Source organism: Dreissena polymorpha, chromosome 1, assembly GCF_020536995.1.
Source record: "Dreissena polymorpha isolate Duluth1 chromosome 1, UMN_Dpol_1.0, whole genome shotgun sequence".
Taxonomy (NCBI): domain Eukaryota; kingdom Metazoa; phylum Mollusca; class Bivalvia; order Myida; family Dreissenidae; genus Dreissena; species Dreissena polymorpha.
The window spans coordinates 118,570,414-118,597,169 of NC_068355.1; the positions used below are offsets into that span (position 1 = coordinate 118,570,414).

At 35.3% G+C, this 26,756-nt stretch overlaps 2 protein-coding genes across 14 annotated transcripts in view; both read left to right on the top strand.

Annotated features, from left to right (window-relative positions):
• The window catches only part of LOC127846669 (uncharacterized), a 337,381-nt gene that overhangs the window by 285,040 nt on the left and 25,585 nt on the right, over window positions 1-26,756 (top strand). The window lies entirely within an intron of this gene.
• The window catches only part of LOC127846483 (cleavage and polyadenylation specificity factor subunit 6-like), a 40,226-nt gene continuing 25,585 nt past the window's right edge, over window positions 12,116-26,756 (top strand). For 5 of the 12 annotated variants that reach the window (XM_052377766.1, XM_052377756.1, XM_052377804.1 and 2 more), the window contains exons 1-9: window positions 12,116-12,198; window positions 17,239-17,319; window positions 18,904-18,999; window positions 19,726-19,829; window positions 21,776-21,945; window positions 24,148-24,357; window positions 24,704-24,877; window positions 25,863-25,898; window positions 26,447-26,548. In XM_052377766.1, coding sequence (XP_052233726.1) covers window positions 12,142-12,198; window positions 17,239-17,319; window positions 18,904-18,999; window positions 19,726-19,829; window positions 21,776-21,945; window positions 24,148-24,357; window positions 24,704-24,877; window positions 25,863-25,898; window positions 26,447-26,548 — 1,030 coding nt within the window. In that variant the 5' untranslated portion in view covers window positions 12,116-12,141. Of the gene's footprint in view, window positions 12,199-17,238; window positions 17,320-18,903; window positions 19,000-19,725; window positions 19,830-21,775; window positions 21,946-24,147; window positions 24,358-24,703; window positions 24,890-25,862; window positions 25,899-26,446; window positions 26,549-26,756 lie in introns of all 12 variants that reach the window. The other 7 variants (XM_052377790.1, XM_052377819.1, XM_052377784.1 and 4 more) reach the window with 6 other exon arrangements.

The following is a 26,756-nucleotide window of genomic DNA, read 5'->3' on the forward strand; positions in this document are numbered from 1 at the left end:
CAGCGAATATAAATAGAAGATTATTAAAATTTATACCATATTAAAGAGTATTTATTTTTCTTTCAATCTGCATTTATATTAATTTGATTTTAATGAAGATGTTTTATTAACATAACTTGTAATTGAACCACTATGCAGATTAGCTGATTTTCTTAGATCTTCCACTGATAAGATAAGATCTGCTGCGTTGCAAGAGTTACACATATATGCCAAATATCAAGTTGCTATCTTCAATAATGCAAAAGTTATTGCAAAACATTTAACCAACGGTAAAGTTTTAGAACACGCAATGAATGACAGACAGATCAGATTAAAACTATAAACTGTATTGTCTACACAAGGTTTTTCTATTATTTGACCTAGTGACCTAGTTTTTGACCCCAGATGACCCACATACAATCCAAATCCAGATTTCATCAAGATAAACAATCTGACCAAATTTCATAAAGATTGGATGAAAACTGTGGCCTCTATTGTCTACACAAGGTTTTTCTATTATTTGACCCCAGATGACCCCAATACAATCCCAACCCAGATTTCATCAAGATAAACATGTTGACCAAATTTCATAAAGATTGGATGACAACTGTGACCTCTATTGTCTACACAAGGTTTTTCTATTATTTGATCTAGTGACCTAGTTTTTGACCCCAGATAATCCAAATACTGTCCCAACCCAGATATCATTAAGATAAACATTCTGACCAAATTTCATAAAGATTGAATGAAAAATGTGACCGCTATTGTCTACACAAGGTTTCTCTATTATTTGACCTAGTGACCTAGTTTTTGACACAAGATGACCCAAATACAATCCCAACCCAGATATCATCAATATAAACATTCTGACCAAATTTCATAAAGATTGGATGAAAACTGTGACCTCTACTGTCTACACAAACAAATTGTTGTCGGACACACGCACGCACACACACACGCACGACGCCGGTCATCACACGGTCACATAAGCTCACCATGTCACTTCATGACAGGTTAGCTTAAAAATTCAAACCAAGCTTGTCTTGACATTCAAATTGGTAATCCATCGTCTGCATTTGCCAACAATTTATTGTGACTCAAAAAGCGTGGTATAATCAAGATACTTATGACTATACTTAAAGCATTTCTGCACCAAAATATTACAAATAATTATGATCATTCCATACAAATTTATAGTTGCCAGAGCTAGTTTTGACAAGCCTAGCGAATATAAAAACACATCAACGTCTTTGTCAAATACTGTCTGCCTTGTCTACCAATTATCTACCTTAGCCAATTCTTTACTTGATATACTTATTTATTTTTTTTAAACAAATACCTATGACATGAAGTTTTTGTGCAATCATTTTTACATTTAGCAAACATCAGACACAAACAAAGAAGCAAGATGCTCCTTAAGTGACTGTGGGAGATAAGGTTAGAAACATTTCGTACTACGTATTAAGTATGATATGCAAGGTTCGCAAATTAATATTGTTATCCGTTCAATTTTGTCGTATTTCCTTGTATCAAATCAAATAATTATGCTACTTCATTCGGCAAGTATATAAAAGGGAAATGTACTTTCATTGTTCAGTAGTTTGCTCATTGATATTTATGAAAACGAAATATGTTTCACCCAGATCCTCCATAGTATATAATGTTGTTGCTTTGGAAAATGTATTAAGGGTTCCAACAATGTTTGTACTTTTTTGGAATGATTGCTGTTGTTTTCATTCTATTTACATAACCCTTACAAAGACCTGTCCACAAGATTCAACTTGTAAAGGCTTTATTTCCAAGCCTTAGATACTGATAAGCCGCAAAAAGCATAAAACCTGAACAGACTACGAGTGACACGCAGACTGTTCTGGTTTTATGCTGGTTGCAAAAGCCTTTTTTTAAATTTTATATCACTAAAAAACAAACAATATACATGTACAAACAAGAAACAAAAGCCATTTTCACTTCGCTTCTTATTGGAGAAAGAGTTAAACATGTGTGAAAAAGTAGCGACCCACAACATTTTTTTCTATTTTTATTAAATGTGTTGTTTATGTTTATTTCAGAAATTCCACTTGTTAGAGAAACAAAATACCCTCCGTTTCAATCCTGAGGAATGGAAAGAACTATCTGTGCACCAAACGAAATAAAACGAGTCACAAAAGGGGCACATTCTATTAATGACCAACAAAATTAAGGAATAAAATCCATATTGTGCCCATGTGTTTAGTCACAACAGAGTTAGAAAGCAAGGCAGTAGAAACAAGAAATATCTTTTAAAAAGATATACGGCGTTGATTGTGGTCGATGTTTATGAACGATCAAAAGTTATCTCTATGAGATAAAAAGTAGCGGATGCCTTTTTTCTGCGCAGTTCTTAGCTACATCATAAGCAAATCAATTACGGGGTGTTGCGCCAGATTTCGTGGCTTATTTTGCTTTATGTGATATTATTACTCAGATATCTATATTTACAGAATAGAAAAACACAAGAAACATGAAAATAAACGAGTGCATATAGGTCAGCCGGCAATACTCGAATCTTATTTAATTGCATAATTATAGTCTAGCGAATTATTGTGCTCATGCTTAATAAACTGGTCTAAATGGATAAATATTTCTAATTAATTTTATCAAAATTGGTCCTTATCATGCAAATGTTGAAACCATATTAAAAATCGATGAATGACATACCACAATAATATCGCCGAATATCTTTATTTAGTATCTTTCTGATCAAAACAGACTTCAAGTGCACAAAGTTTACGAGACGGCGTTTATATAAAGATTTCTGCAACTGACCGCAAACTGACCTTGATTCCTTGCGGATTGGAATGCAATGCATTACAGTCACTACGGCTCGATTGGTCATTGTCGGCTCGGGTACTACTTACATGTACCCCGGGTACTCTTAAGTATACTTACATGTACCCCGGGTACGATAAATATACTTAATCGTACCCGGTCGATATTAGACTGTACCCAAGTATTTCCGCCCCAAATCCGATGTCGTAAAACGCTACCGATTATCTTAAATAAAACTTCTATTTTTAAAAAATCTGCATCAACATGCTTTTTGGGTATGAGTTTCGATAATATAGATGCCATTTTACAGAAAAATGACATATATGTAAATATAATTATTTCCAAAAAATAGCCGACAACGATCGATTTAGCGTTAATTTTCCCGGGTACAATTAAGTATATTTACCGTACCCGGGGTACATGTAAGTATACTTAAGAGTACCCGGGGTACATGTAAGTAGTACCCGAGCCGACAATGACCAATCGAGCGTCACTACGTTATTGTCAGTAAGACCGGTGTAACACAATGATCGCAACCCCTTCTGCGAACTCCGTTGATGAACTGTATATAAACTCTGACTTTCACAAATGGCCGCGAATTGACCCGAAACCTCGGGAATTGAAATGCAATGCAAGTAAGTACTAAATATAACAACATAGCCTTTAGTATAAACGCTTTTGCGCTGGTAATTCTCTGAAAATAAAAGGTGAACGCACAAACTGTATTTATGTCGAAAATTGATTGTAAAAATGTTCTATCTATTGAGCCTTTTCATTAGAGATAAAATTGTTTCATGCAGTAAAACAGTGTTACAAAGACGCGGATATGTTTCCAATGTTCTGGTGTTATACTCAAATCAGCCAATGGAATAAATGAAGTGTATTCATTCGTACCTAGCCGCGGGAAATTTTATTTGAGTATTATTGGACACTTACAAAGGTCAAGTCAGGGTGAAAAGCTGGCTTAATACAGCTTACGCCGAAAAAACTATTTCACCAGCAAAGCCGAGTGTAAACTTAAGGGGTGCACAAAATACAGTTTTTATCCAAAGCAGACAAAACGGTAAAAAAGGGTAAAAATGAAAATAAGAGTATCCGGAAAATTCAAAAATCAAACATCCAGAACATGTTATTCATCGTAGACATATTTTAGGACAACTGAGAAATGACTTGAAAGAGCTTCTAAAAAAGAATGGACCGGCAGAAACTTTCTATGAAAATATTGGAAATGCCGATAGAATGTCACTGGCGAAGGGAAACTTCAATAATGTTCCTAGCAAACTAGCCCTTCGAAGGATGTTGCATGAACTTATCAATAGTGAACTTTTTGAAAGGGATCTTTTTCGAGAAGTGGATGTGATCAATGACACATGTGATGCCTGGAGGGTATGTTCAATGCTTTGCGAAGAAACCTTTGAACAGTATTCTGTTTACTAATACGCAAATAAAAATGTATACAGATGCTGTGAAATCGGGAAATATCCGTCTGAATTTGGATGCAACGGGATCTGTCATTGCAAAGGTTCCTGACCAGCCATCGCGTGTGCTGCATTACACGGTTGTAATTGAGGGAGCATGAAACACCCCATACCAGTGGCAGAATTCATATCCAACAGACATACTAGGCCAGACATCTCTAACTTTTTAAGTAGATTTCAATATGCTGCGCAGAAAATGTCACAAAAGTTCAATACTCCACAAATAGTTGAGGTAGATTTTAGTTGGGCGCAAATTCATTCGGTTTGACATTATTTTAACATATTTTCCACTAATGTGTGCATAGAACATGAGATGTGTTTGTCAGGAACACAATGCCCCATATTGTGCCGCTTTGAAATAAAATTTCAATATATCATTTGGCAGGTTTAGAAATTATCTCCCTTTAAAAGCTTATTACTTCCCTTGGATTGTATTTTTACACTTTTGACCTTGAAGGATGACATTGACCTTTCACCATTCAAAATGTGCAGCTTCATGAGATACACATGCATGCCAAATATCAAGTTGCTATATTCAATATTGCAAAAGTTATGGCACCTTTTACGCACCTTCTTCGTGCGGCAAAGACATTTGTGAAGACGACACCAAAATATCTAATGACACTACTCATGGAATCATTTTCGCGTTTAACACAATGCAAGACAGTCAACCAGATGGATGCAATATTCATCCTCATGTGCAAAGATCATAATGTGTGCATTGCTCCTCTCTGGTCAGCGATGTTGCCTTGTGGCGGATGCCAACCACACTCGCCATAAAGAGAATTGATGGGTGTGCATTTACCAGTCACCAAAAAGAATCTAAGGGCAATATGTTCAACTGCATTAATGCAAGAGTATGACCTTGTTCCCCCAAATAGCTGTACCATATGCGATAATGGGCCAAATTGTAGATTCGTACAACCGTTTGAACACATTATATGGCATACCTCCCATAGCTTTACTTTTAGCAATGAGCAGTCCCAGAGCTCTTCCGGCAACACACTTAGCTGTTTTCTCATAATCCAAAAACTTATCCAACAGTTTTCCTAGGTAAGTATATGTATCTACTACTATTAGGAAATGAACACCACAATGAAAGTTTATAAAGTTCTGTTAGCCGAGTTTTGTCTAAAATGTACAACATTACTTTTTGAAGGATTAACAGTCATACCATTATTATAACACAAATCATTTAAAATATTAACATGAACTGAAGGTCTTCTTCATCACCTGCTAATAAAACAATATCATCAGCATTGGGTAATATATAAACCTTCTCACCCTCTTATGTAATACCTTTATCAGCAGTTTTAATAACGACAGCTAAGTCACTTACAAATAGATAAAAGAATAGAGGAGACAGTGAGCAACCTTGACGCAAACCGCTGTGTACAGAAAAATCAATCATTTAAAAGTCCATTGATTCTTACTCTCGAAGATACATTATGGTACAAAGATTTGACTGCTGTTTTTCAATTAATACCAATATTTGACTCTGATAATTTTTGCCATGCAATTCTTATGTCAATAAAATCATATGCCTTCTTAACATCTATAAAAGCACAAAAGGTAGACTGTTTAACTTCTTTCTGGTATCAATAATATTTGTAAGAAAGTGAATATGGTCAACAGTATTTCTATGTCTTCTAAAACCATTCTGTTCATCAGCTAATGTATTGTTATTTTCAACCCAAGTTGATAATCCATCATTTAAAATTGAACAATAAAGTTCATACATGGCGGTACAAAAGGCTATTTTATTTTTATTAGTAGAATCGTTATTTACAGTGAAATAATTCGTGTATCTTTTATCAGCTAGTTATACAGAATAATATGACTGTGCGAAGGATAATAATGTTTGGAAGTAAGTTACATTAGTGTGTACATGTTCGCACTTGTACGTTCATTTTCGTTGCTTATGTGAATTATAATCAGGGAAACTTTGATATACATTTATAGGAAGACCAGCTTGTAGCTTTTTAAAACACCGCTTACAAAACGAGCTGTCGCATGCTTAACAATGATCTATGTTGTTGCTATTAGTTTATAGCCAATAAATGAAAGGCTAATGGTGGGAATCATGCTATATAGTTGACGGTTTTTTTTCTCGCTTATTACAAAGTGCCACAAGTCCATAGTGTGCGATACTCTATTAACTAGTTGAGTGTCCTCCTTACGTTTATTTGGTGGTCTAATAATTCTCATAATTTAAGAATAGAACAGCTAACACCACTGTTGTGAAAACGCGAAATAACTTGACCATAAATATGGAAATGGGTTCGTTAATTGCGACAAGTAAGGCCAACGAAACAAACGAAAATGGCCATGACAAGAACCTGACATCTGGTTGGTTTTCTATCCAGCAGTCTGTGACCTTTGCTCGTTGGTAGTGTGCGGTCCGTCATTTATTCTCATGTTCACGAAACTTTGGAATAACTTCATGCCATCGAGTCTCTGCAGTTTTCAGGCAATGATTTTGTGCATATGCGTCATAGCCTCAACTTTCCTAATAACTGTATCCGGCGTCGTCCGTCGGTCCGTAATGATCACCAATCGGGAACCAATGACCCCCCCCCCCCAAAAAAAAAAAATTATTTGGAGCATTTGTGATATTTTTGTCAATCGGCCTCGGGTCGCCCTCCATAGTTCTGAACAAGAACACGCCATCAGGAGTTCTTTTTACTTCGACAAACAAAAGACTCAGTTACACACAATAGTCAATGTGGTGCACCTGAAAATAACCCTGATGTCAAATGCGATAACGTGCGTCTGTTCTCTGAACATCATCCCGAAGATCTTCAATCCTATGCGTGTTGCACCTACGGACTTGAATAATACAAACGACGCTTTCCTAAGAACGCGACAGGCTGCAGTGAAAGTTTCAGTATGTTTGGCATTGGTTTCCGTGCCGTTTTTCTTATCTACAGCGGCTCCTGTCATCGTGGTAACAATTTTAAACGCCTCAAACCATATTGTCGGCGTCTCTATGAACACTTTCATTTTTGTCATCTCCAACCTGTTTTTCACAAACAACTTTGCCAATCCCCTTATTAATTTGTGGATAAACAGTAGCTTCATGCATCGCGTTCGAAGTTTGTTCCAAAGATTGAGAAGTAACACAGTTACATAACTACAATAACCGCAAATAAGTGCACATTCTATGGAGGACTGTAGATAATCGAGAAAAGGGATCACCCATGATTTCCGATTTTTGCTACGCGATACATGAATTTTTTGAACGATATAAATACACTTTATACCATTAAACACAACTATTGTAGTAGCAACCATACCTAAAAAAAATCATGATATGGAATAGTTACTGTACGTTTAACGATTTATGGCTAGATTTATATTTGCGTTTGCAACCAATTATAAACGAGACGGTAAATAAAAAACTATATGACTACGAGGCTGCAAATAATCAAAATCAGATGTTGATTGAGTGTGACAATATCTCAAACAAACTTGAACTCCATAATTTACGTTATTCAAATTCTATAACTTTCGAGTCCTAGTGAGTTTATTTTTCTGTTCGATCGATTTTCCGTATCAAACTTTATTATCTTATTGCGTAACGACCGCAAATTCATATCACACCAATAACTTGCGCAATTGTTTTGTATTGCTTTATTCATAATAAGTAACAATTTAAGTTTCCAAACACTGTATCGTCCGATAGCAGTAATAATTTCGTTATTTATTCGTGTTCGTTGATTGGCTAAAAATTGTGACGTACAGATTAGCTAAAAATTGTGACGTACGGACAAATCTGTACAATATCTGCAACTACGCCTTATACAACGGCTACTCATACGACACACGGCCACTAAAACTACAGGTCAACATATGGTGCCTTACTGAGAGGACATTGATAGCAAAGCGTTTTCCTTGTCAACCATGATGATTTATTGCATTTTACCATAACTTGATGAATGTAAAACAATACAATGTAGTATATTCATATATCGTCCTAACTACTTGCATGTAATTAAGCGTTTCACGATCTGCATGACTGTTTCTTCCTGAGATAGATGACGATCCCGGATGACGATGATCTGGAGTAGTATAATACATGATGTGTATTTCTAAAATATTGGAAGCAAGAAGGAATTAAGTTGATGTTTGTATTCGTTTCATTTCATCGTGTCTCAGAAATTGGTTATTATGTTGCTCTTGTGCATATTAAACATAAAATAATAAAATTGAATTAAATCGAATAAGTATTCTCGACCCGTCATCGAACCGGTTAAAACCCCAATAGTTTTCATTGATAGTTCCGATGCGTGTGTCACAGTCTTATTAATTTAATGTTTTATTTCGTCTTGTATGTATTGGTTTGTTTTGTAAAAGGCTAATAGAGACTTTCCTTATATTAAAGACTCACGGTGATAAGGCGAATACCACAAGTATTTCGCTCACCGTCAAAATTTTATACTTCTGACAAGAGCACCGTATCCTTCTGACGAAAAGAAACATGGCGGACGAAGCAATATCAGGTAACCGGGTGACAAAATGTTTTATTATAAGACACTGCAAAATGATTGCCACTTGCGAAGCACTCCATCGAATTTCTGAACCAATATGTCGTCTATTTAAAAGATTACCAGTCGTGAAATATTTAAAATAACCTTGAAATAGTGTTTACAAAAAGTCGTGTCGTGCTCGACACCATTCATACTTGTGAGAAAAATGTTATAATCAGATGATTGTCGATGTGTCAGGCCTGTGTGACAGACTTAAACATTGTATATATATATAAAAAGAACATGCCATACGAACCTGTTTGTTTCAATATCTGTTGAAGGCATATTTTTTGGTGAAAACATGCATCACTTACATAAATATCATTGCACCGCGAAACACTGATTATAGAACAGAACAGATAGTTTATTTGCGACTTAAGCATATACAGCTCATCGTCAAAAACAAGAAATCAATCATAAATACATATACATACACATGCGTCAAACTAACAACAAATGTTTATGCATTTTTACACATGGATGATTTTTGTGATAATGCAATATGAAAGAGACGGCTCTTAAATGTTAAACAAAGTTAAGTAAATGATTATGATCCGTAAGTGATTGAGAAAAATAAATATAGACATTATGCAGTTATAAATTATTTACAAAATCACAATTTTGAGGAAAAAACTATTCTCTCATAAGACTATAAATTTTCGGCTCTAAGTTTAAATGCTTTTATACAAAAATTAGCTAGACGTATCAATACAGATTTTCTAGTCTCATTCAACAATTGTACAAATTTAAACATACTTGGTCTTCTTTTGTACAAAACAGGTATACATGTATTTCTAATATTATCATATAAAGGACATATAAGAACAAAATGGTACTCATCTTCAATTTCATTCATTGAACAAAATGTACATGTTCTTTCATTTCTTTAAATATTTTGGTGCCTACCAGTTTCTATAAATAGAACATGGGAAGACAATCTCAATTTTGCGATTATGTTTCTAAATTTCGAATTTTCAATTTTGTCTAAATAAATGGATCTTTCAAAAATGGGTTTCAATTCTTTGTACAAATATAGTGATGGAGAGTCATTTACATCAATTCGCCATTTTGAAATAAACAAATCTTTTAATCTATTGCGAAACATTATAATAAAGCTGTTAACATTAACAGATTCTGGATATAACCATACGTCATTAAAACCTGACTCTTGCAAGAGTTTCCGAACGTTTGATGTCCATGACTTGGAGTGAGGATTATCACATGCTTCTTTAAATTGTTTATGAATAATATTACTTAAAATACAGTTAGAAGATTTTTCGTTGAACAATTTTAAGAAATATTTAACTACTCGCAAATATCGACATATATACATCGGGTATCTCCCTACTTCGGCATACAAAGCATTTGAATTAGTAAAAGCTTTTACACTTAAAAGCCATTTACAGAATTTGCGTTGGACACGCTCAATATTTTCGGCTTTAGTAAACCCCCATACCTCGCTTCCATAATTTAGAATCGAGGCAAAATATGCATCAAACAGATTTAACATTATTTTAACAGATACATTCAATGATTTTGTAACAGTAAATAATGCGTTCATCGCTCTAAGCGCTTTGGCTGATAAAGTATTTGTGGCTTGTATAAACGAGCCGCTGCTTGAAACTACTATTCCTAGATAATTAAAATTGTTCACGATTTCAATTGGATTATTGTTGTACACCCATCTATAGCCTTTTTTTAATCTGCCTTTATGAAAAATAACAATTTTTGTTTAAACACGTATTTATATTCCGTGTCACTGAAATTCGTGGCACCGCTAACTTCTGCACATGGTTTTAAATGATCAGCTTGAACGAGCCATCGTGAGGTGAATTTATTTACGATAATCTTCCATTTATAAAAGTTACGTGTCCCATAACTGATCTTGAAAATGATGGCATGCTTGCACCTAAAAGGTTCACCGGGATCGATTGTCTTGCTTTCCAGTACGTGGAGGGCACATTTTTAAGTCTCGTGTTTTAATTTATCTATATTGTTGTGGTAAAATACAATCATTATTGATAGTAATTATTTATTGATTTCAGATTCATAATCAGTAAAAAGATGTCCATCTACTATTATGGAAAGGTATAAGCAAATGTTGGTGTAAAACTAACCGAAGGAAATAATAAATTTAGTTATGTATAGAGTGTACAAAGTGATGTTGCATTGGTTAAATTTACTGAAATATGAATTTGATGTTTGTGGCCAAAACCAAAGATATACACCAACGATTCTCTCGACTACTTATATCAGAAACAAAGGTGTAAAAATTATTAAAAATATTTTTTTAAGACTGTCTATAGAAGCTTGTGAGTGCTTGTCTCCATATATAAGACATTACAGCGCGGTTTGTTCTAACGAGATGTAAAGGGTTCGAATCATATATAGTTATTTCCGTCAAGTATAAACAAAAAACAATAGAAAACCAAATATTTTCAAAGTACATCGTAATATTCAGCACCCGGAGGAAAAAAGGCTCCTTGTCTTGTTTAGTGGTTTGTTCAAACATAAATTTGAACGTCTCTTCCTCCTGAAAGAAAATATATCAGAATAAAGCGGTGCCAAAAAATCATAAGGATGCGGTGCTTTTACGGACATTGTTTAGCGGTGTTCATATTTCTATAATGTCAGTGTTGAGCGGTGCATACTTGCTAGCACGTGTAAATGTAAAAATCACAGTTATATTCAATAAAGCATGCCATTATGTGTTGTAAATTGATTCTTCTACCATACCGTTTAACAAAAAAATCTTTAATTTAAAATGTTTAAATCTGCAAAAAAATACGATTTTACGCGTCATGAAAGTCACTTCTTTCACGATATGCTCAAGTTGTTTACACTATTTTGCAGTAAATAGCGACGCAATTTTGATGCGGTAAACGGCAATAATATGTAAAGTATATACTTCGTTCGGTGGAATATCTTTTTATTACCAACTTACCTTATTTTCTTGCTTTTTTCTTTCATTTCTTGACTCGCCAAAAAGTTTGCGGCCATGTTTTTGACAGAAGGATACGGTGCTCTTGTCAAAGGTATAAAATTTCGACGGTGAGCGGAAAAGTTGTGGTATTCGCCCTATCATCGTGAATTAGAGATTTTCCATTTTAAATGAAAAAGCACATGTTATAAAATGGTGAATAAAATCAAAAAAAGGCCGGTGACCCTATATTTTTATTTCATTTTCATATAGTATTTGTTTATAGTACTTGAATAGAAATTTTGAACAAAATCTAATTGGTGGAAAAAAATCGGCAAAACTGCAGCAACTTAAATAAAGTCGTTTATCTTCAATGTGTATTGTAGCCTTTTATGACGGCTTCACATACGGGCAATCAGGTAGAAAAATGGCGGACAGCGTGGATATTGATTTGTATGAAAATATTGAAGAAGGCTTTGATCAGGTTAGATAATTTTGTTCCAAGTTTTTCTCTATATTTTCGAAACTTACTGTCTCCGTACATAAAAATACGTCAACTTGTTAATGGAAGCGTATTGTAATACCTCCAAAATATGCTCACAATAAGCATAGTGCAGTGACTATTTTCGATTGTGACTTGTTGTGTTTCGATTCAATGAGCATTCTCAAAGGAAGCTTTTTTACTGCTTTAACAATTGTAACAGAAGAAGTTACTAAAATACTCTAGAACATGTAACTCTCTTTAATGTATCAAAAATGATGGTATTGTTTCTGGTCAGATTCAGAGCCACATTATCAAAGCCCGGACAAAGGGAAACTACTCTTCTGGTGTGAGTTGTCAATATGAACAGACCCAAAGCCTTTGATAATGTAGGCCTTGAAGGCTCTTAGAGTCCATACGCACCTACCTAATCGATAGCGCCACTTAAGTCAGCGATATCAGGGTTTTTTATGACACTTTTTTTCCCCAAATTTGCTAAAAAATCCCAGGTATGTGTATTAACGGTGTCCGCAACTCCATGCATAAATCCAATAACGGTGAAAATTGCTGACGTGGCTGATATCCATTCAGAGAAGGCGATAATTATTGATTTTATCGATAATGCGTAATAGCTTCACATTGTTAACCGAGATGATAGTTTACCTTGGTAATTTAAATTCCGCTGGTCACGTCATTTGTTATTCGTTATTTAAAATGTTACCCATTTTAGAAAGCTGAAATGTTGCTCTTTCTAAATATCTAATTTATATGTCAATGCATAACATTTTAAAAAAGATATGATAAGTTAAACACAACGTAATTACTGTTTCTCTTCCAACTGCAGCTGAGTTTCGGGTAAAAAATATTGTCACCTTCACTGTCAGGGTTTTTTTTCCACTTTTTGGGAAGATAGCCCATGGCTTTGGAATTGGGAATTTTATCGGCATTTTCATGAAATTGGGAAAATTAATTCATTAGCTTTTTTTTCCACACGAAAAGTCCACTAATTAGGGAAATACTAAATTTGATATAACACTTTATAATCATTAAAACTAAAAGAACAAAATCATAAAATACTTTGTTAGATGTAATTGAATTAAAATTGAGGTAAAATACGCATAAGACACTTCTTTCTAAAAAAAAAAGTTTTTTTTATTTTTTTTGGAAATTGGGAATTTTTTGCCACATTTTGGGAAAAAAGTATACTTTTTGGGATTGGGAACATAGCTGAATTTCGGCTATAAAATCGGGCCAAAAAAACCCTGACTGTAAATATATATTATTCAGGGAATAATCTACATGCGCGTCCCACGTCTATGACGCACAAATATCGAAATAGACGCATAGTTTTGAAATATGTGCGTCCACTAGCACGCATTGCTGAAACGAATCCGTTAATGCATACACAAATCAAGATAAGTACATACGCGAATCACAATAAGTACGAACCATCTTGGGTATGAGTCAAAGTGTAGCGATGAACGCTGAGTTTAACCGAATGAGGCTTAAAGACGGCAACAATACTTTTGATTGGCTTTAGTCGTCGAGCAGCTGCTGTATAATACAAACCAATCAGAATCGACCTTTTAAATAGAGTGTGTTATGATATTTTCTAGAGTCCCCGGATAAAAACCTGCCTTCACTTTTTGTAACTTAGTCTTAAATAATACAGAAAAATGCCTCCGAAATAAGGTGTTGAAGCTAAATCCAAAACAAACAAGTCAATGGCTCACAATTCGGACATTAACAATACTATTATCAGGTTCAAAATTCGGATGTTAACAATAATATTATAATTGACTTGCATCAAGTTGAAATGTTGTAACAGGTTACTTTTATGTAACAGATAATGTTATAGCCTATGTGAAGGCAAACAAGATAGTGATCAACCTGAATTTTTTGTTTTGAGATTTTTTAAAGTTTCATGCAAAATATAGTTATTGAGCTAGTGTGATTAAGACTCGTTTTCTTCATAACTTGGTATATTTCAAAATTTGGGACCCATTCTTTTTCAAGGTGGACTCATTAATTTTGGCCTGGGACTCATTTGTCTAAAATCTGCGAGTTCAAGGGACTAGTAGATAGTAAATTCTAGATTATTCCCTGATTACTGCTCTGTCTTTTCTAGTCAGAAATTTAACAAATAACATTTATTAGAAAGCTTATACATTGGCGTTTTTTTCTGTTATTTTCAATTGTTTATTTGAACTACATGTATTCAATTTATTGCGCCGAGTTAAAACCAACAGTACTAGCAGCTGCGGTCGAGTTAAGCGGCTGCGAGACGCGATCTTCAATTGAGATCATCAAATAATACTGTTTTAGTGATAGTGACTTTGAAGTAGAACAGGAACCAAAATCTTAATCTATCAAGTCTAGTAGGAATACAGAGATAAATGATACAAAGACACATAAGAAGACATTGTATCAATGTGATGAATGTGACAGGTCTTATGCTTCAATTTCTTGGATGCGTGGTTATCTTCGCACAAAGCATTTTGAATATTCTTCCAGTAAAGTCAACACTGCATGGTTAAGTGAACATCAACCTGAAATGTAAGATAACATAATCATCTTCTATCTTAAGAAAAGGTTCACAAAATATCCATAAATGCAACTTGAAAAGAATAAACTTGTAGTAAATCATGAAACAGATTTTTTACCAGGTTTTTAACCAGGTTTTCCGAAGGAAAAAACTGGTTATTAGATTGGCGAATGCGGGCGGGCTGGCTGGCTGGCGGGCGGGCGGAACAAGCTTGTCCGGGCCATAACTATGTCGTTCATTGTCATTTTTTAAAATCATTTGGCACATTTGTTCACCATAATTGGACGGTGTGTCGCGCAAAATAATTACGTCGATATCTCCAAGGTCAAGGTCACACTTTGAGTTCAAAGGTCAAAATTGGCAATAAATGAGCTTGTCTGGGCCATAACTTTGTCATTCATTGTGAGATTTTACAATTATTTGGCACATTTGTTCACCATCATGGGACGGTGTGTCGCACAAAAGAATCACGTCAATATCTCCAACGTCAAGGTCACCACAACTTAAAATAGATTTATTTTGAAACAAACTTTCAAAGGGGGTTAATTTTGTTTGTTCATTTCAAAAGTTCAGTTTGAGTTGTCTCCCTTAATCAGATTTTTGTTCACAATGAAAACCTGGTTTTGTGACAATTTTGTCCCTTGTTAATTTATGTAAACATAATTTTGTTGTAAATTGTAAAATGTGCATTTGGATAAAAAAAAATCCTCATTCCAACTTAAATTGCTTTAAAATTACTAGGTAGAAACTCACAATTTTGTTTGCAAACCATTAAGCAACATCAGTTAAGTAAATTTGCAGCTTCCATTTATATTTTAAAGATGTTTAAAAACATTTGATGCTTCGTCCAAAATATACCATAAACTTATTGTTACCCCTACAATTCCGCCATTTTCCCTCAAATTCCAATCAAGAAAGCCAACATAATTAATATTGTATCTTCCTTTTAAATATTTCCAAGACAACATACGATACATTATCCATCGGTTTATATAAATTTTAACAATCAGTATAATCTAACATAAACGTGATGATTCTTATAAATTGGTACATGTCGGCTTGTTTAACATACATTTCCGCCATTTTGAAATCTATCCTCTACCGAAGGCAAATATTTTCAACCCGAATTAATGATTTAATCAGCTTAATCTAACATAAATAAACATGCGTAACTGATTTTGAAAACATACCTGTCATTATACTATGTCCATTTGGTCTTGATGCACGTTTAATAACGGTAATTTAAACAATTTTTTTTACATAACGATAGACGTCTGATGCACTATTTTTGTTTTCGGCTTCAGACGGGTGCGCATGCGCGAGCATTGCGCGACAGCATGTTTGGCTTAAAATCGAGTTGCGAATACCTCGTATACATGTACACATACCTGAAAAATCCCAGTCAGGAAAAAAACACTTCTGACATTTTTAACAAAGCGTAGTCTGATTCGGTCTTATACGGGTTTTAGACTATACCCCGATTTGTATAATGTCTGCATTATATGTGTGTCCAATTTTCTCTGTGTAGTTCATGCGCTTATTATATTTGCGATGATATTCAAGCGTTTTGTGATTCGGCTGAGTGGCAAACAAATATGTTGCACAATTCAAAATATTACAATTTACCTGTAAAAGATTTCTAAGCAAAAACCTGGCCAAATGAAAACTGTTGAATTTTTTTAGCAAGTGTCATTAAATAAATAAACATTGTCACCAAGTACAAGTCCTCCCATTGAAACTCCTTCCATTGTTTATGATAGTAATTTAATAACAAGTGACTCTTTTGCATTGTGATGGTTGATTTCTGAAAGCAAAGTGCTTACTGATATTCAACATGTTGAAAGCAGTTCATCAGAAGATAAAGCGCCTCCTAATAAAATGCGGCCTATTATGTGGAAAACTGTTTATCATGATGGTGTTTGTGATAACAGTTGTTGATCTCTTTTATGTAGTTTGAAATCCCAATTTATTTTCCCAATATCTTGAAAATGCCCACAAAATCCCAATTTCAAAGCCATGGGCTAATTTCCCAAAAAGCTGGAAAAAAACCATTGAACATTGCGACAGATTTGTTTAATTAGAGGTGGGTAGAGGTACAAAAGAAAAACAAAGTAAATAAATAAAAATGAATTATGTTGTGCTTTAATGGTACCATTTACACAGGTTTGTGGTTTAGACAGGTAAATGTTGATTTTGCTGTTTCAGTGTCCATTAGCCCTCGCATTGGTAACTTATCAAGCTTTTTACCTTTGGAAAATAGATCGCACATGGCAATTCGAAGCAACACTTTGGGTTACAAAGCTTAGAGTTGAATTATTCCTACTACTGGTTTGAGATGTTTTTTAAATATTTTGCTTTCATGGCTGCTGGAGATTTGGGAAAAAAAGAGTGACAAGGCACAGAATGCTGCTGTTTTATTAAAGATCTTACCCCGGAATATGAATTTGTTTACATTATAAGTGTTTGCATGTGACAGGATGTATTTTGTTATTTTATAGGATGGCGAGTTTGAGACTGATGCTGATTTATATAATGATGTGATCATATCACAACCCAGTGGAGATGATGAAAAAGAGGGGGTTAGTAGTGAATTTAATATTATACATGTATCACAATGGAATAAAAAATGTAGCTAATGGTAAAAAGTACGAGTATTATGACTCACTGAAATCTGCATATCCACACTGAAAATAACTTATTTAGGCTGTGGAGCATAGGTCAAGTTCTAATAAAACCAACTTAAGTCAGGCACTAAAATAGTAGCAGACCAGGGCCCATATTCTATCAAATCTGCCGCCGAATTTCGGCTGCAGTCCCCCACCTGAGAAGAATTTTTTCCCCCAAAACTGATTTTTTTCCCCTCAGAAAATGTAAAAAAAATATTTTAAACATTGCTGATTTATGGTTGAAAATTGACTCAAATATAGTCCTAACGAAAAAAAAAGTAATGGTTCCGGTTACCTGACCGACCCTGTTTTTTAACCACAGATTTAAAAGTTTTTTCCGTTATAAAATCCGCGTCAGAATTTTATGTTCGAAATTTATGCAACTGCGGAAAGCGTCTGAATCGTTCAGAACTGTTATTTTTGTTAATGTTTTGTTTCATTGACATTTATTCTAATCAATAAATGCTTTATTCAAACTGCAGTCTTCAGTTTTCAAAGAATATTTATTTGTACAGTAATTTACAGATATAGACAAAAGCTTTTTCTGTTACAAAATTTGCGTCCGAATTTTATGTCCGAAATTTACGCAACTGCGAAAAGCGTCTGAATCGTTCAGAACTGTTATTTTTGTTAATATTTTGTTTCATTCACATTTATTCTAGTCGATAAATGCTTTATTCAAGATGCAGTCTTTAGTTTTCAAAGAATATTTATTTGTACAATAATTTACAAAGAAAGACAATCTGGATCAAACATTTTCTTATTAAGAACTATATCTGAAAGTAAGATGCTATGTCGTCATGCATTTCACACTGCTGATACCTGTAAATAATGACATTCTCATTGAGTTTCATATTCAATTAAGTGTTGTGGTAAGAAAAAAAAGCCTACCAACCAACCCACATTTAAATTAGATTACTGTTATATAGTCATTAGATTGAGTTTAAGTCCACCTTTCTGTCCTATAGACAGTCACATGTATAGAAATATATGTTTATAACAGTTAAACACAGTTGTTGTTGTTTTTTATAAACATTCCCTCATTTACAAAAAATTCCCCCTCCTAAGGGCTGCGGACCCCTTCCCCCAAAGTAGTGTGAGGGCGCTGCAGACATTGTTTTAAATTGAAGCAGTAGTGGTATTAAATAATGCTGTTAAGAAATAGTATTTACTGCTATTGATATTATTGACCTTGGTTTTTGTTAACACGGTAACACCCGTACCTTTTCGCTTAAGACAAAAGCCTATTGATTTTTGTAAGAAATATCGCTTAAGAAGCTGATGTGAGAGAATGAAGAGGTTGTTGTTAGTTCTAAATAAGGTAAAACTGCATCAAAATAATCGTTGGGAAAAGGACTTTAATTTATCTCAGACTCTGTTAATATAAGGTGGGAAACTTCTTTTAAGAGTTACAATGATTATTAAAGAAATATTCATGAGTTTGGTACTGTTTTTTTTTGCAGTCAACAAATATTCATGTAAATTTTTATTCTGTAGTCTGATGAGCCCAAGAAGAACACAATTCCACCCACATCTGTACCAGCAGGATACACAGGGCGAAGATACAGTGTCTATGTGGGAAATCTACAGTGGGTGAGTTAATTGCTGTGAAAAGTACGACAGGGGACCAGCTTGCTGAGTTGGTAGAGGACTTGACTGATAATTACCACATAGGGACCAGCTTGCTGAGTTGGTAGAGGACTTGACTGATAAGTACAAAAGGGACAAGCTTGCTGAGTTGGTACAGGACTTGACTGATAAGTATGTCAGGGGACCAGCTTGCTGAGTTGGTACAGGACTTGACTGATAAGTATGTCAGGGGACCAGCTTTCTGAGTTGGTAGAGGACTTGACTGATAAGTACAACAGGGGACCAGCTTGCTGAGTTTGTAGTGGATACCACTGATAAGTACAACAACTAGAAAACACTTAAGTTATCAATTCTAAAGTATTTGGGTCTGGGAGCAAAAACCAAATACATCAATTTCCCAATAAGAAGAATTCACAACGTGAGTTTATCTTGGGGAACATTGTTATAAAATAAGATTGTGTATGGTACTGTTTTCGGGTATCAACATATATAGAGGAAAATAGATTTTTAACAAAGATTTTTAACATTTAACCGTGAGATATAATGTTTGTCTGATAACATTGAGTTATGTAATTTTTGTACTGAGTTGATGTAACAAATTCCTGGTGACATTGCATGTTAAGAGAAAAGCATGAACTACATGTAAGTATTATATTTACTATATAGAATGCTGTTGCTTGCAAGATGTTGCAGATTAATTATGAGATAAAACTTGTTTATATATTTAAGTGGACTACTGACCAGGATTTGACAGATGCTCTGGCATCCATTGGTGTCAACGATTTGTTGGAGATCAAATTCTATGAAAACAGGGCTAATGGACAAAGCAAAGGGTAGGGTTTGTATAAATATATATTGATACAAAAATAAACTCAACCAGGGATTTGTGTAAATCTAAGATTCTATTTATAAGATGACCAACAAATATTCTTTTTATTTTAATATGCTCTTTTCACGGTTTATTCACATTGTAAATGAGTTTAACTGAAGAAATTTGCTGGAATAATGACGTTATTTAGTCAAAATAATGATGTCATTTCACAGTTATATAACTAGTGTAATAACATCCGTGTTATAAACAAAATTGAGCATTACGTTATTTCACTCCTGTAGCATAGGTCATGTTATAAATTAAATTTATGACATCAACTCCTTCTTGCTCGGGGGAAAGTGTGGAAATATTTGATTGCTGCATAAAAACTTTGTAGCGCAGAGAACTTAATCATTTCTTTTGGTAAAAAAATCGTAGTTAATTTTTATACGCCCGTATAAAATACGGGACGTATTATGTGAAACCCCTTGGCGGCGGGCGGCGGGCGGAAGGCATCACTTTGTCCGGACTCTAATTCAAATTGTATTCATCCGATCTTCACCAAACTTGGTCAGCAGTTGCATCTAGTTGATATCTAGGCCAAGTTCGAATATGGGTCATGCCGGGTCAAAAACTAGGTCATAGGGTCAATAAGTGCATTTTCAAAGGGGCCACTTTGTCCGGACTCTATTTCAAATTGTATTCATCCGATCTTCACCAAACTTGGTCAGCAGTTGCATCTAGTTGATATATAGGCCAAGTTCGAATATGGGTCATGCTGGGTCAAAAACTAGGTCATAGGGTCAATTAGTGCATTTTCAACGGCGCCACTTTGTCCGGACTCTAATTCAAATTGTATTCATCCGATCTTCACCAAACTTGGTCAGTAGTTGCATCTAGTTGATATCTAGGTCAAGTTCGAATATGGGTCATGCCGGGTCAAAAACTAGGTCACAAGGTTACTTAGTGCATTTCAAGCATTTAGCATGGTGTCCGCTCTCTAATTGAAGTAGTTTGCATCTGATCATCACCTAATTTGGTCAGAAGTTGAGTCTAGATGATATGTAGATCAAATTCGAATATGGGTCATGCCGGGTCAAAAACGAGGTCACGATCGGACACATAATGAATTTCAAGCATTTAGCATGGTGCCCGCTCTCTAATTGAAGTAGTTTTCATTTGATCTTCACCAAATTTAGTCAGATGTTACATCTAAATGATATCTAGGTCAAGTTCAAATATGGGTCATGCCGGGTCAATAACTAGGTCTCGAGGTCACTTAGTGCATTTCAAGCATTAAGCATGGTGTCCAAAACCACCGAACGGGCGTATCTTGTGACAGTTTGGCACTCTTGTTTTAACTCAAAATTGTTTATCTTTCTCAACCTAAAAACATGTTGTGTGAGCTGTATCTACAGCACTACAGTTGTTGAGATAGGTCAGTATTGATCCGAGACATTTACAGTTATTGTATACACCCTCACATGGGTTGGCGTGTATTCAGCTGCCTGAGCAATAAATGGCTGATGCGATTACCAACAAGAATTTGATTGACAGCTTGAAAAAAATCAATATTGGTTTCTCGGTGAGAAATTCATGAGATGCAGAAGCTCCTAGGCGGAGTTAACAGAGTGAATGACCAGATTTACTGTTAAGATTTACATGTGCTGTGTATTAGAAAACAGTGTACATGTAGATTATTGGACGTCATAGGGACTTCCACTATTTGTAAAATGGACGTACAACTGCCGTTTATGGGTTTTATTTTTGCCCGGGCGTCCACTAACCGAAGCGCTTCTTCTGTTTTTTAGATCCAATAATGTCAAAAAAATGTACTGCAAAAAAATGATATCCATGTAAATAAATTAGTCAAGATATTCGCTGTTCTTTTTTTTTCTGTGCATTTTTTTTATTGATTGTGCTATATTGTATCACTTCAGTTAATGGTTAATTTGAATGTAATTGTAGGTTTGCGATAGTGATTGTGAAGTCAGAGATGTCATCACGCGCCATCTTTGACAAACTGCCCAGGAAGGAGCTGCATGGCCAAGTGCCCATGGTGACACACTGTAACAAACAGGCACTTAACAATTTTGAGGCCCAAGCAAGGAAAGGGGAACCACCTCCGCAACAGAATGGTATTTCTGCTGTCACAGATACAGAGAAGTTGTACAGTATTTTATTATTGGTGCTCAAAATGATTATAATTATTGTACACCCATAATAAAAAAAAACTGCAGCAGATGGGTGTCATTGATAGAGTCTGATAGAACTGCCTTTTTCTTAAAAGTCGTTATTGATTCATCACAAAATTTTGTTTATGGCCTGTAGGTATACTATCTAGTCCAAATTCAACAATGCGTCAGATCACATGAAGCTTTTCAGAATTAATGCACTTGAATTTAAAAACAAAATGTGCAAAATGAATCTTGTTCTCTCATTAATTTTAATAGCATATAGCAGTTGAAATTGAAGATAGCAACTTGATATTTGGCATGCATGTTGTATCTCGTGAAGCTGCACATTTTGATTGGTGAAAGTTCAAGGTCATCCTTCAAGGTCAAAATGAAAAAATACAATCAAAGGGAAGTAATAAGCTTTGAAAGGGAGATAATTTCTAAACCTGCCAAATGATGCATTAAAATTTTATTTCAAAGCGGCCTAATAGGGGGCATTTTGTTTCTGACAAACACATCTCTTGTTGTAACATCTTTAAACTTGTTGACAATGTTTTTTGGCATAATTTCTCGACCAAGTTCAATAACCAGCCAAATAACATGATAGCATTTGAAATTATGGCTCTTATATTGTCCCTAATTTTCCAAATTAATTGTGTCTGCTTTCTTTTAAATGTTTTGTGTCTTATGTCTATTGATTGCATTTACCAATCTTGATGAGACTTTACCTGGGTTGGAATTCCCTATGGAGATTTGTGGGTCAAGATGACGGACATATAATTAATAGAACATTGTTTTTCACTCTATTAAGTTTTGTTTTTTGGTGTGTGTTTTGTTATACCCCCACTAAACAAAGTTTAGGGTGGTATATAGGAGTGAGCTTGTCTGTCGGTCGGGTGGTCCGTGTCTGCTCTCTAATTCAAGTAGTTTTCATCCAATCCTCACCAAACTTGGTCAGAAGTTGTATCTACATGATGTCTAGGCCAAGTTATAACATTGCCGGGTCAAAACAAAGGTCACGGGGTCACTTAGTGCGTTTTAAACATTCAGCATGTTGTCTGCTCTTTGATTCAAGTAGTTTTCATCAGAGCTTCACCAAACTTGGTCAGAAGTTGTATCTAGATGATGTCTAGGCCAAGTTTTAGCATGGGTCATGGCAAGTCAAATACTAGGTCACGGGGTCACTTAGTGCGTTTTAAACATTGAGCATGGTGTCCGCTCTCTGATTCAAGTAGTTTTCATCCGATCTTCACCAAACTTGGTCAGAACTTGTATCTAGATGATGTCTAGGTCAAGTTCGAATATGGGTCATGCCGGGTCAAAAACTAAGTCACTGAGTCACTTAGTACATTTTACACATTCATCATGGTGTCTGCTCTCTAATTCAAGTAGTTTTCATCTGATCTTCACCACACTTGGTCAGAAGTTGTATCTAGATGATGTGTAGGGAAAGTTCAAACATGGGCCATGCAGGGTTTAAAACCAGGTCACGGGGTCACTTAGTGCGTTTTAAACATTGAACATGGTGGCCGTTGTTATTTTCTGAAGACAACATGCAAAATATTCTTGTCATGTGGGGGTATTCGTCACGTCTGTGACAAAGCTCTAGTTTGGTTTTGTTTGTTTTTGTTGTTGTGTTTTTCTAAGGTGGGGGGGGGGCGCTACTGTTCTGAAATAATGTTCCTAGGTTGCTTAATATCATGCAGGGCTAGCACATTTTTAGTCTGAAGGGCCAAGGTAAAGGTTTCTATTACTTTAAAAAGAAACTTAAGTTTGGTTGGATGTGTTGCACTGACATTTTGTGTGAGGGTAGCATACTTGCTGACTTCACCTGAGATCAGCACAATTATTTTTATTAAAAAAGATGAATTAGTCAAAAGAAAAAGCAGGTTTTGTGCTTTTGCCATGTTTCTTCACTTGTTGTCTGAATTTATGTTTTGTGCCATCATTTCTACAATACATTTATACATCAGTCACAGGTCAGTGTGCTAAGACTTTCAAACGAATGTATTTTGTGACAAGTTTTCACTCTTGTTCCCTCAAACGATCTGATTTAATGACTTGTCATGTTTGAAGAAAACTAAGTTAAATGCATTATGAATTAAAGTTTTAAATATCATGCCAAAATAAGTCTCGTCAGTTCACACAGTTTTCCTAAATTAGGTCGACAGAGAACAGACAGTAGGGGAGACAACCAGAGGGCTGCAGCCCCTCCTACTGCCCCTCCCGCAGTGCGGCCACCACAGCCAGCGATCAGGCCCCAGGCCCCCTTTGCCCCTCAGTCTTCTGGCCCCGTCCCGAACATGAGCCGACCCCCACCCACTCAGGGGCCGCCACCTCAATCAGGCCCGCCACCCAACTTCTTCCCTGGAGGTAGGCATGCTGGATTCCTGATATGAATTTTGAATTCTGAATCAGGTTTAGCAGACAAGCAAACACAATACAGTTATAACTATTATATAAAAGCCTTACATCTGATGTGTGATTGAATATCATTACCATCAGGGTGGCCATTCTTGTGGCACTCTAACATCTGAAAAATTGTTAATTTTTTTCTCAATGAGATAAGGTAATTTGAAAGCAGATTTTAAGATGTACATTTGATCTTCCAAATATTAAATAAAGTACCGGTAACTAATGGTTTCTCAGCTGATGTATGCGGATGATGTTATGGCGGCCCTGCTGTGTATTGTTTGTACTGCAAGTTATTAACCACTAGGTCCTCCTCGTCCAGGCATGCCCCCAGTGTCGATGCCCCAGATGAGCATGGGGCCAGGGCTTCCCGGACAGCCCAGACCCATGGGTGGACCACCGCCGGGCATGCCCCCACGTGGCATACCAGACCCTCGCCTGCCACCACCAGGCATGAGACCAGGCATGCCACCCGCACCAGGTAACCTATGGGGTATGATGTAAAACAGTAGTAAATGGTTGTAAAATTGCATTTTTGGTTAGTTTATGTTTATGCCCCCGGATCGAATGATTGGGTGTATATTGTTTTTGGCCTGTCTGTCATTCTTTACCAAAACTTTAACCTTGGGTATAACTATTGCAATATTGATGATCGCAACTTGTTATTTGGCATGCATGTGTATCTTATGGAGCTGCACATTTTGATTGGTGAAAGGTCAAGGTCATCCTTCAAGGTCAAAGTTCAAATTTATGGCTTCAAGCAGGGCAGCAGGGGGCATTGTGTTTCACAAACACAGCTCTTGTTTAATAACAAATCATATTTGTTACTCTTTTTCCTGTGCAAAACATTTGCTGCTTGTAAAGTATTTTGTGCTTATGATGATCTTTTGTATTTCTGTCCTAATAAACTAAAGTTACTGTGCTTTCAGTGTAAACATATTTTGCATAAATAAGAATAATTTACATGAAGAAACTTCGTTCTGTTAGTAGTTGTGAAATATTTTGCAGATTAAAATTCTGTACGTTAATTATATAATATTATTTCCATATGCATCTTTCTGTTCAGTTTTATAATGGCAGTGTCTATATCAATTAGTGTTACTATCTTGTATCTAGTTCACTAGTATTTGCTTTAGATAGGACTTTGTTTGACCCTCCGCCACCAGGCAGTAAGTGAGCTCGTGTATTCTTTTTTTGCACAAGGATGTCGGTGTAATCTGGTAGCATCAAGGATGTCGGTGTAATCTGGTAGCATGCTTGTACAATAGGAATCCACTTAAAGCAGGCATAAATATTTCAAAAATTTACTTAAGTAAAATTGTTCATATAGCAGATTGATTTAATAAGGAATGTGTAAATTCACTCAACGAATATTGCTTCATTGTTTTTGTTGTTAATGTTGTTTACTCTAGGTAGGTATGTAACATTATTTTCTGATTGCTTACAAGAGGCTTATTTTTAATTAGAGAATACAGGGTTTGAGCAGCCTCCTCCACCTGGCAGTATGTCTTTGTTTTCTCCTCATGACTTCAGTCTGTCAAAATGTTTGAAAAGATTTGTGGAATTCACATGGAGATTGGTCCTCAGAAATGGAAAAGTCCCTGTCGCGTCCAAATACATGTAGTTGTGGTGAAGAACGTGATTAACATCACATTTCCCCTAAACTGTTTTTGTTAAATTAAGATATCAATTAATGGTCAGAGTGTATACATTTGATTCTAGTAATGGTATATACTTGTTATTGGTGATGGTCCATTCCTATTGTATGTTTATCCTGTGCATGGGTAGAGGTTTGGTGCAAGTGTTTACTATCCATATGTAAAAAATCAAATATTGGCACAGCTCATTTCCATATTAACTTATGTATTTGTAACCTTATCAAATTACATAAAAACAGATTAAATCATTGAAGTATTCATTATTAATACACATCAACACCTAACTAATAAGGAATGGTCTAGAATAGGTCTACAGGATAAGTTTTTTTTATTGTAAATCATTTGTTCAGTGTTTGAGTCATTATACTGATGTGCTTGTGACCCCTTTTCAGCCCTATACCCAGTGCGAGGCCAGCTCCCTCCTCAGCCTGTCCCCCCACCAGGCATTCGGGGCATGGTCCCTATTATCCAAGGTAGGCCAGGATTCATGCCAGGTTTGTCAACGTTTATTACCTACTTTTGCTTTAAGTTCTGAAAATCTACTTTCACAAATTTCACAATTATGTTTCACATGAAAATTGGGCTCTTTTATTATGTGCTTGTGATAATTTTGTGCAGCAAATTTTTTGTTGTATTTCCATTATTTCATTTGCATTTAAGATATTAAGATATTGATGACAAGAACCAAACTACTAGTCCATA